The following is an 11,125-nucleotide window of genomic DNA, read 5'->3' as shown; positions in this document are numbered from 1 at the left end:
CTGTATATTATTAAAGTGGAACTTCAGTTTGGGATCTAGTCTGCCCTACATTCACCTTGCATTTAGTGATAATATCTGCCCAAACCACCGGACTGTGGAATGGAGATGAGTGCTCACCAGATCATCAAGGAGTTGGAAGTATTTCCAAAGTGATTAAGCATAGCAAGTGACAAGATAAACATCGCAGAGAGGGAACATCTTCAAAGCGTGCTTGCATCACCAGCACCCAAGGAGATCCATATTTGATTAGGCACCTCCTGAGCTGGAACCAAAGAGGTTTAGGCACAGGAAGTGTTTGCCTTCATACTGGGCTAGCCAAACAAATGAAAAAGAGACAGGCAGGGAAACTATGTTTAAGAATAAGCTTGGCCATGCAGCTTAGAGTAACTGTATTGGTTAAATCTACGAAGATGGTATTTGCAGATCATACACTGGGTTGTTTAGAAATCTGCTCAGTTACCAAATGAGTCGTCTTAGTAAAGAGCTAATTGATGAGGAAACTCTGGGTGTGATCCCTGTGGTTGGCACATAGGGTGAAAATGATTCTCCTTTCATCAGTTGTTTAAATCTGACAAACAGCGGCACAACCCAAAGAACAAAAGAGGCACGACACTGTTCCCTTTACACCCCCCCCCCACAAATAAGTTAACGCCCAGTAAGCCTGTCTGATAGTTGCTTCAATCACAACTGTTTGTAGGTCCACGTTTTAGAGAGGGAAAAAGCTTGAATATTGGCATGTTGGCTTTGGGAGATTGGTCTGAACCAACCACAATTTGTGGGTATGCAACGTTGTGGGTATGTAATTAGTTGGGCAATGGTAACTGTATTTTCAGGATTGAGTTCTCGCCTTTGAAAGAAAATTAAATGCCAACAGAAAAACCTTGGAGGAAAAAAGATGCTGTTTTGCAGGCTTAGAAAAAGTGTGCCTGTGTGGATAGGGAAAAGGGCTTGTTGTCCAAGCATGGGGTGGGGGAGGCAGCAATGTCCATCAACTTGGGTGGTGGGGGGCAGTCCCCTCAAATATTTTTTTGTGATGGCAGAAGGGACCTGAGCCCCCACAAGTTGGTTCCTGTGCTTGCAATGATGGAACAATTGTCTTGGAACAACATTTAATTCTACGCTGAACAGCAGGGTGGTGAGGCAAAACATGCATACGGCGGTACCTCCGTTTATGAACTTAATCCGTTCCGGAAGTCCATACTTAAAACAAAACCATTCTTAAACCGAGGCGTGCTTTGCCTAATGAGGCCTCCCACCACCAGTGCCCTTCCACAGTTCGGATTCCGTTCTTAGACCGAGGTAAAGTTCACAAACCGGGACACTACTTCCGGTTTTGAGGAGTTAATAAACTGAATAGTTCGTAAACAGAGCTGTCCTTTAAACCGAGGTACCACTGTATATACTTTTCACAGTTTAAAATGGAGAAGGCTAATTTTAAATTCCAATTTGCTTTCCATTTGGCATTTCTTCATTGTGTTCCCTGCTGAGTAGTGAGGGATCAATTAATCTGTTTTCAGTTCATGTCAGTTTCTCTTGTGCTCTTTCGTAAATCTGTTCTGTCATCCTTCTCCCCCAGTCTGTGGATTTTCCTTCAAAACAGCATCAATATTATTATATTATTTTGCATTTCCCTCCCCCGCAATGCACATTTTTTTGTTTGCATTTTTCTCTAAAAATCTGAATTTTGTGGAATGTATTTTGACTTACAGCCTGCATCACTTTGGAACTGAGAACCTGAATGCAAAATCTGGAGAAGTGAGCAAACCAAAGGATAAGTGTGTTCTGATACATGGATTGATCCAGGAAGTGCAGATTGAATTCAGTTTGCTAAATACACACACACAACAAAAAAACCCAAACAAAAATGGACTGGCTGAAATCTTTGAGCATCCCTACTTCTGAGTGCTAAGGAAGAACAAGACTTTTTTTCTTTTCAGATCAACACAGAAACTTTGTGGCCGCATGTTCTTCACAGTTGATGTGTTCATGATGGTTGATGGGTTGGAAACAGAGCAGACTGCAGCTTCAAGGTGCAGGATGGAAGGAAAATCTGATGATGATGCATCTCCATCTCCATCCTAGCAACACATCGCCAGAGAGTGACAAAACCCCAGGCATGCACTTGATTGCCATAGATAGCCTTCAAAAACCCCTCCCTTTGGCAGATAATTTTTTTGGCATAAACAATGAGATTGGCAAATGCCCTGGGAGGGGCAAGGAACACCCATTGTGGCAACACCCAAATGGGAAGTATAAGTAGGGATCTGCTGGGAAGAATCATTTGCAGTCTCAATCTCAAAACAGGCTGTGCAGCTGAACTGGGGCTTTTGTAGGGCTTAGATTCTCCATATCTTTCACTATGAGTTGCGGTGTTAAGGGTGGTGGCGGTGGAGGCAGCGGTGGCGGAAGCTGCAAAATCATCGGTGGTGGAGGTAGTGGCGGCAGCAGTGGTGGCGGTAGAAGTATCAAAATCACAGGCTCATCCTCCAGGTCTTCCAGAGGGTTTTCTGGTGGTAGTTATGGCGGAGGAGGATCCAGAAGTGGCTATGGAGGAGGAGGTTTCAGCAGTGGTAGCTGTGGAAGGATAAGCAGAGGGAGAATAAGCTATGCTGGCAGCAGCTACGGCGGTGGCTATGGTGGTGGCTATGGTGGTGGTTATGGCGGTGGAAGCTATGGTGGCGGAAGTTATGGTGGTGGAAGCTATGGCGGTGGAAGCTATGGTGGTGGAAGCTATGGTGGCATGGGCTATGGCGGTGGAGGCTATGGCGGAGGCAGCTACCCATTCAGCAGTGGCAGCTTCGGTATTGGCGGTGGTGACGGAGGCCTCTTCAACACCAATGAAAAGTCCACCATGCAACACCTTAATGACCGCCTGGCTAATTACATAGATCAGGTGAAACGCCTGGAAGATGAAAATGATCAGCTCGAGGTCTTGATCAGAGAGTGGTACCAGAAGCATGGAACCGTAGCTGGACCAAGGGACTACAGCCAATATTACCAGCAAATTGACCAGCTCTACAATGAGGTATGCTATTTTGTTTTGAACAAGTATTACAAGGCCTTAGGAATGTATGTGGCGCTGTGGTCTAAACCACTGAGCCTCTTGGGCTTCCCGGAAGGTTGGTGGTTCGAATCCCCGTGATGGAGTGAGCTTCTATTGCTTTGTCCAAACTCTTGCCAACCTAGCGGTTCGAAAGCACACCAGTGCAAGTAGATAAATAGGTACCTCTGTGGTGGGAAGGTATATGTCATTTCCATGTGCACTGGTTTCCATCACGGTGTTCCGTTGCACCAGAAGCGGTTTAGTCATGCTGGCCACATGAACCAGAAATCTGTCTGTGGACAAACGCCGGCTCCCTCGGCCTGAAAGCAAGATGAGCGTCACAACCTTATAGTCACCTTTGACTTGATGCAACTGTCTAGGGGTCTTTTACCTTTTTACCTACAAGGCCTTGGATTTCTTTTTTTAAAAAAAGCTTCATCCTGTCACCAAAATGAGAGTTACTGACTAGGTATAACTTAATCACCTTGTAAATGACATGGTCATGCTCACTGCCTGGGATGAGGCACCTGCTGTTCTAAAAAGCCATGTGCATCATGGGCAGCCAACATGGTGCTCTCAATATGCATCCATCATCCCTGGCCATTGGCCATGGTGTCTGGGGATAATGGGAGTTGGAGTTCTACCATACCAGGAAGGCACCATGCTGGCCACCCCATACTATAACCTTTGCTAATTCAATCAAGCTTGAGTATTCACTGATTACTCTCAGCAACAATGCATACCCAGTCTATACCCACTGCCCCTCTCATCATTACAAATGAATGCACAGCAAACATATCAAGATCTGTCCAGAAACTATGTCCTCATCTGCACTAGTCCTTCAAAGCAGTATCATACCACTTCAGCAGCCATGGCTCCCCACGAAGAACCAAAGTTTGCAAGGGCATTGAGGGTTGTCAAGGGGCCCTCCATTCTCTTCACAGAACTGCAGTTCCCAGAGTGGTTTAACAGCCAATATTTCATCCCAAGGAACTCTGGGAAATTGGGCCTTGTGAGGGGAATAGGAATCTCCTAACAATTTCCAAATCCCTTTACGTACTACAGTTTGAAGAGGTACAATATTGCTTTGAATGCAGAGTGCAGACTGGGCCCAGTTCTAGTAGACAAGCCAATCTAAGTCAGTTCTAGGTAGATGAGACGCTGGGCCTTGAGATATTGCCTTCCAGAGACCTTTGAGACCTCTGATCTATAGAACATGTTGCTTGGTTGTGGTGTCTCGCTGTTGCATGGAGTTTATAAAATGGGCTTTGAGATTATAATTAATATCACTTTTATTAATTATTGCTGTTGTGAATGTAGTGACTTGACTTGCAAACCAGTCTGTGCTTTCTTATGAAGAGCAGTATGCTAATGATACAACACAACACAACAAAACAAAACAAAACACAATCAGCATGGTGTTTTATTACATTGTCATCTCCAACAGACTGAAGGAATTAAGCATAAACATGTACATTCCCCTCTTTTTCCAGCTTATTGGTGAAACAGATGATTACAACAAAATCCTTCTGAATATTGATAACACCAGGATGACTGCTGAAGATTTTAAAATGAAGTGAGTATAACTCTTCTCACCTACTTTCCTCAGACGTAGCTGAAATCTATATCCCTTTTTTTCTTCAAAGAAACTTAAAGTGGCTAATGATAGTGCAAATGGGAAATGGAACCTGTGACAAAATGATTACAGGTCACAGAACACCTTTTCTTCTATTCCAAGACCCCAGGTTTTCCATTCCCTTCTCCAATATTTGAACAGCATCCCATGGCCAATGAGCATTCTCTGTCCCACCCCAGAGGGCTTTCTCTTTGAAAAAAGCTTGAAAGTACCTCAGTGGATGTATTAACCTGGATTTCCATGTGCCTAGAGCAGATTTCAATCCACCCTACAAAATCATCAAAACATAAATCTAACCAAACAGGTGGAGTTCAGACCCAGGTAGCAACATCGGAAGCTGCTGTTTACCTTTGGCCATCTTTTACAATGCAACCTATTTCGATTGGCAGCAGCTGTCCAGCATCTCAAGCATTGGACTTGAGATCTTCTTCTGCATGGGAATAAAAAATCATGGTTAATCCACAGACATGCAATTAGCCCAGGCATGTAATTATGAGACATGTGATAAGAAAAGTAACGTTTGTGAAGCCTGCCAGTCACTGTTCTCCACCCTACCTCCTTTCCTGTGCATTAGGTACCAGACTGAATTGGGTCTCCATCAGAATGTGGAGGCTGATATCAATGGGCTGCGCCCTCTCTTGGATCAGCTGACTCTTGCCAAGTCTGACCTGGAGATGCAGTTCGAGTCTCTGAGAGAGGAGCTGATCTGCCTCAAGAAGAACCATGAGGAGGTAATACAGAGATCAGACAAACAACGAACAAAAAGTCAACCTTCTGAGCTTCCTGTGAGGGTTTTCCGGGGGGTAAAAGGTAGCAACCAACAATTTAGTCTGGGGTGCAAAATGTGATGAATGCATTGTAGGGTACCAGAAATGCTTGATATCTGTGTCCCTACAGATATTGTTGGACTCCAACTCTCGTCAGCCCCACCCACCACAGCCAATGCTCAGAAATGATGAGAATGGTAGTCCAGAAATATTTCTGGAAGGCCAGTGGTGCCCCACTCCCACTTTTCAGCTCTGAGGGAGATTCAACTGACCAACCCTGGCTTAGCTTGATTTAAGGATCCCCATGCAGGAAGGTTCCCTGCAGTTCCTTTCGTTGGCCAGTGCTGAGCGTTAGCAACTGAATGTTGTGAACTGCCCTGAGATCTAGGGATGAAGGGATACAGATTTAATAAACAATAATAGTAACTGGGTTGAATCCCTTACTGACACCCCTCAAGTCCTAGCTTCAGGGACCTGCTGATGCCTTGGCTGAAGGTGGCCCAATTCTTTCCCCACCCCTCCTCTATCTGATGTTTCATAGAGCCATTCTCAAGACACATTAGCAGAATTTCATGATTATTTTTATTTTTAAAAAAAAGAATTGTGGGGGATTTTTCAGGGCGAAGAGGCAGATTTCATTTCATGATCTGTTTTCCTTCCCCCTCCCCTTGCAGACCCTGAGAGGCCTGAGAAACCAGCGTGGTGGCGATGTGAACGTTGAGGTGGACTCTGCCCCTGGTGCGGACCTGAAACAACGTCTTGATCAGCTCAGGGCTGAATATGAAAGAATCATCGCAGACAACCGCAGAGAGGTGGAACAGTGGTACGAATCCAAGGCAAGTGGTCTCTCCAGTGATTAGAAGATATATGACAGCAGATGGCTATATCCACCATACTGAGAGGAACCTGGGTGACAGGCTTAATCTAAGGGGGGAAAGGGGGTTGATGCTAGCAGCCGGGGTGCGTTTAGTAGATTGCTCCCCAATTGCCCACAGCTCTTGTCATAGTTAAGAAGACCACTCTAGGGGCCAATGGAAACGATCTGAAGAGTGTATGAAAAATGTGAGCTGAAATAAGGGGAGCAGGTTTAAAAGGTAATGAGAGTCCTGCAAGTCTAGATGTTCCTCACATCCCATTTCCCACAGCCAGCAACTTCTGGGAAGCCTATAAGCAAGAGACAAAGGCCAATGGGAAAGTTTGTTGCTACCAGAAACTGGCTTTCCATGGCACACTGCCCCATATAGCTGTCATGAAGGATGCCCAATGCTTGGTGTTTTCTAAGAGGTGGGGTGGAGATGACCCAAAAGAGAAGGAAGATAAATTTACTCAAGAGGGGTCATGGAAAAAGCCTGACACACAATTCCTACTGGTGATAGTGCGCTTTGGTGTTGATAGGACACAGAGACATGAGAATCAGTCATGTTCTAGACACAGGGGTGGAAAGTATAGTTGACAGCATTGCCCAGTATTATGTGTAGACCTGTGTAGTACAATCCTTGGCTTGTCCTCTCATCTTATTGACATTCCCAAGTTTGCTGTGTGCCTCCCAGTAAGAAGCAAATGGTCCAGCCAGTCAGAATATCTTCCTTTTTGTCTACTAGATGGAGGAGGTTCGCCAGCAGGTCAATTCAAGTGGGCAGGAGATAAATACTGGCAACCAGCAAGTCTCAGAATTGAGACGAGAATATCAGACCCTGGAGATCGAGCTGCAATCCCAACTCAGCATGGTATGTGGTAACATGTGCAAAAGTGATATGTCTGGGTGTTTTCTTTATTACATCCGCTAAAAACACGGTATTGCCTCAAGGTATAGTTGTTTCTTACCCTTACCCTCCCCACACCCCGCCCCAGCAGAGGAATGAAAATGCAAGGTATAAGCAGGACGAATGGACGGCAGCTTTATTAACATAATGAGATATGCAAAAAGAGCAAACATATTAGCTGTATAAGTTAACAGCGGTGCAGTTCCCTGCAAGCTAGGGAAATAATTCTCCCACAGTCGACCTGGCATAGCCAAATCAGGCAATTCCACCCTGGCTCCAAGCAACAGGTGAATCAGCTGGCTGGTCCGTGCTTGCCTTTGCCTGTTCATCCACAGGGTGCCCTGAGAAGACACCTGGCTGCCCCATGCTACCATGGCTAGATATCCCCAAGTTATGATGAAGTTGCCCAACTCCAATGAGAGCTCTCCTTACCAATGAGCTGGGATGGCTTGGTCAGACAATTTATTGGTTTGCACCTAGGAGTGGAAGGACCTGTCAGCATTGGTTCTCCCTATTTCTCTGCTTTTCAGTAATTTCTACAGCAATCTATGCTTTTAAAAAAATCCTCATGAAAATTCACCAGCATTTCAATTGCAACCCCCCCCCATGAGCACATTTTTGTATGTACACATTTTTGCATTTACCTGTATATAATGCTTTTTTGTATGTTATTTTGATGAATATCTTCATTTTTATGCACACTTGCCCCTAATACATGCATTTTTTATAAAAAAAACAACAACACTAATTGAGTACTGCATTGCAGTATGTGGAAAAGTGTGAATTTTGAAGGATACTTCTTGTTTCAGAAGGTGCAGATTTGCTAGATTTGCTTTTAAATGAGACCTGCATTGAATTTCTCTTCCATCTCTATTTGAACCATCACTTGTTCTTCATGAGTGTTAAAGTGGGGCAAGGGTGGGAATTGCCAGAACCTGAAAAATGGGTAGGAGGGAGCACCATTCCTGAAGGTCACCTCACTGTTTTCCTTCCCTCTTATCAGATCCAGTCTCTGCAAAGCAACTTGGCTGACACAGAGCGTCGGTACAACATGCAGCTGCAACAGATTCAGGTCATGATTGAACCAATCGAATCAGAGCTCGGCAGCATCCGATGCGAGATCGAGAGCCAGAGCCAAGAGTACCAGCTGCTCCTTGGCATCAAGACTCGCCTGGAACAGGAGATCTGCCAGTACCGCCGGCTACTTGAGGAAGGACAGCAAGAAATGTATGTTGACTATAGGCCATACTGGGGGTATTAGTCCACTGCTGCGAAAACTCGCCCACAAACAATAGAGAGCCAAAGAGGGAAGGCCCTACATGCCAGGAACAAATAAGGGAGGGATGGAGGGACCATCTACAAGGGATGCTTCCGGGCTCTAGAGCAGTCCAGAATCACTTCTGCATTGCAAGCATTCCAGTACGGTAAATAAAAGAACCGAGTATCTCTGTGAACCCACTTGCAACAAAATATTCCCAAGAAGGGACTCGGAGGCCTTCTAGAACAGTGTTCCCCAAACTTGGGTCCCCACCTGTTTTGGGACTACGATTCCCATCATCCCTGACCACTGGCCCTGCTAGCTAGGGATGATGGGAGTTGTAGTCCAAAAAGAGCTGGACACCCAAGTTTGGGAAACTCTGTTCTAGAGCATCCAGGGGCCACTGACTTCTTAGAATATCCTAGAACATTCTGTACCAAGGCGGGAAATCAGGGATGGATAGGTGTGACAAGTGAAAAGTATAAAACTGCTTTATGGCAAATTGGACCACTAGCCCATCTGTGGCTCTGCAGGTGTCGTTGGACTGCCTGCTCCCATCCATCTATGACCATTGGCCATGTGGGTTGGACGTAATGGGAGCCAAAGAAAACTTGGAGGGCCCCATCCCTTATCAAGCCCAATCCTTTCTATCCCGACTGGATAGCCTCCAAGGCAGAGGCTTCTCCCAGACTGAATGAGGGTATTTGGCATGAGCATGGACGTTCCATCTACAAGACATAGTCCACGTCATATATATATTTTCTTTGTGAAGTGGTTTGCAGTGTTCTTCATGGTTATGTTTCTGTTTCCCAGTAGCTCATCAGGAGGAGGAGGAGGAGGAGGATACGGAGGTGGCTATGGAGGTGGTAGAAGGGGAAGCATCGGCAGAATTGGCGGCGGAGGCATTGGCGGCGGCAGCATTGGCGGTGGAGGCATTGGCGGTGGAAGCATTGGCGGCGGCGGCGGTTCCGGTATTGGAGGAGGAAGCATGGGCGGAGGAGGCATGGGCGGAGGAGGCATGGGCGGAGGTAGCGGCGGCGGTACCTGTATCGGTGGAGGAAGTATTGGCGGCGGAAGTATTGGCGGCGGAAGTATCGGTGGTGGCGGCGGTTCCTGTATCGGCGGAGGAAGCGGCGGTGGCGGTGGACAAATGGGAGGAGGTGGTCAGAGCTACCCCATGCCTGTACAGCCCTGCAAACCAGGTAAAAACCTTCACAAGGGGGATTTCAATTCTCTGTGCCTTCCCTTTCCTTCCTCGTTGCATCAGGCAGTTGGAATATTTAACCAGTAAGGGCTGCTCCAAATGCCATAAGGTCCATTTAGCTTTATAAGAAAAAAATGTGCCAAGCTTGGGGAGTGTTGCACATGCAAGCATTAAGCGGTCACAAAGCAGCACTTTGCCCGCCGGACGTGTAGCAAATGAGAGACAGAGGCAATGATCACGCAACAGAATCTGTGGGCAGTTTGCCCACTATCTTTCTAGGCAATGTGCCTTATCCTTGTGTTAGGGTAGGCTGTGGGAGATGATGGAAACCACACTGGGATTTAATCTAGAGCTGTGTAGCCAGTTACATGAGAGAACCTTCAGTGACCCTACAATTAGACCTTGCATGCTCCATTTCTCAGTATGCTCTAAACCGGATTAGAAGAGGGAATAATCTTGTCCAGAAGACATCGGGGGAGGGGGCGGCAAAATAATTCTCTATATTCGTCTCACAGGTCACTTCCACATCATCCATCTCAAGCATGATTATACCACTTTTTAATGATCAAGGCTTCTCCCAAACAATCCCAGGAACTTTGATCTATTATAAGTTGTTAGGACACCCTTAAAAAACTACAGTTCCCATGATTCTTTGGGGGAAGCCATGGCTGTTAAGCTTGGCATAAGAGTGCTTTAAATGGATGGTGTGGATGTGACCGCAGGCATTTTCATTCTATTAGAACAAAAGGCCACTTTGGTCAGCAAATCTGTGCAGACTGTGCTGCATTTAGGAAGTAAGAAAGCAAGTTTCACATGCCTCAGTCTTTGTCATTTATGCATTCCTGTGCCCCTAAAGACTCACCTTTTCCCTTTTATCTCTCAACAGTACACGGCAGGAAATCCTATGACTAACCATTTGTCCCTTGTCGTCGCTCCAACTTCAAACCCACCAACTGGTTCCGCTGATATAGGAAGCGCACACCTGCCCCTGTGCCCCTTTCTGCTTGCTTGTTCCGTTCTTCAGAGTTCTTCCTTGCAGGATGTGTCTTGCTTTAGCTTGTTAGTGGCCAATACGTGACTTCTGTCATTGATGAGGGTTGTCTAATAAAGCTCCATTGCTGCTTGATGCAATCAGAAAAACAACAACAACTTTGTGTTTCCTTGTTAATTTCGCCCAGCAAGCATGTGATGTGTGCCTCCAAATGCACCTCACAATCTTAGCTAATGGTTGATTATACCAGGCTTACATGGTGACATTTGAAATAGTCCATTTCTTATACAGTGGTACCTCCTCGGGTTACATATGCTTCAGGTTACATACGCTTCAGGTTACAGACTCTGCTAACCCAGAAATATTACCTCGGGTAAAGAACTTTGCTTCAGGATGAGAACAGAAATCGTGCTCCGACGGTGCGGTGGCAGCGGGAGGCCCCATTAGCTAAAGTGGTGCTTCA

The 11,125-nt window shown here is 45.9% G+C and overlaps 1 protein-coding gene across 2 annotated transcripts; it reads left to right on the top strand.

Moving 5' to 3' along the window:
* Positions 1–2,280: 2,280 nt before the first annotated feature.
* Positions 2,281–10,820, top strand: LOC310690580 (keratin, type I cytoskeletal 19-like). Of its 2 annotated transcripts, none has more exons than XM_083469827.1 (8): positions 2,281–3,025; positions 4,537–4,619; positions 5,254–5,410; positions 6,121–6,282; positions 7,048–7,173; positions 8,213–8,436; positions 9,284–9,669; positions 10,558–10,820. In XM_083469827.1, the coding sequence occupies exons 1-8, from the start codon at positions 2,360–2,362 to the stop codon at positions 10,581–10,583; spliced, it is 1,830 nt and encodes a 609-aa protein (XP_083325953.1). In that variant the 5' UTR covers positions 2,281–2,359; the 3' UTR covers positions 10,584–10,820. The 2 variants fall into 2 exon arrangements, with proteins under 2 accessions (XP_083325953.1, XP_083325952.1); XM_083469826.1 differs by having other exon boundaries at positions 9,281–9,669.
* Positions 10,821–11,125: the final 305 nt, after the last annotated feature.

Source organism: Podarcis liolepis, assembly GCF_965112155.1.
Source record: "Podarcis liolepis genome assembly, chromosome: 13".
In the NCBI taxonomy this organism is placed as follows: Eukaryota; Metazoa; Chordata; class Lepidosauria; order Squamata; family Lacertidae; genus Podarcis; species Podarcis liolepis.
The sequence above is the reverse complement of the archived record's forward strand: the minus strand, read 5'-3'. Positions and strand labels throughout refer to the sequence as shown.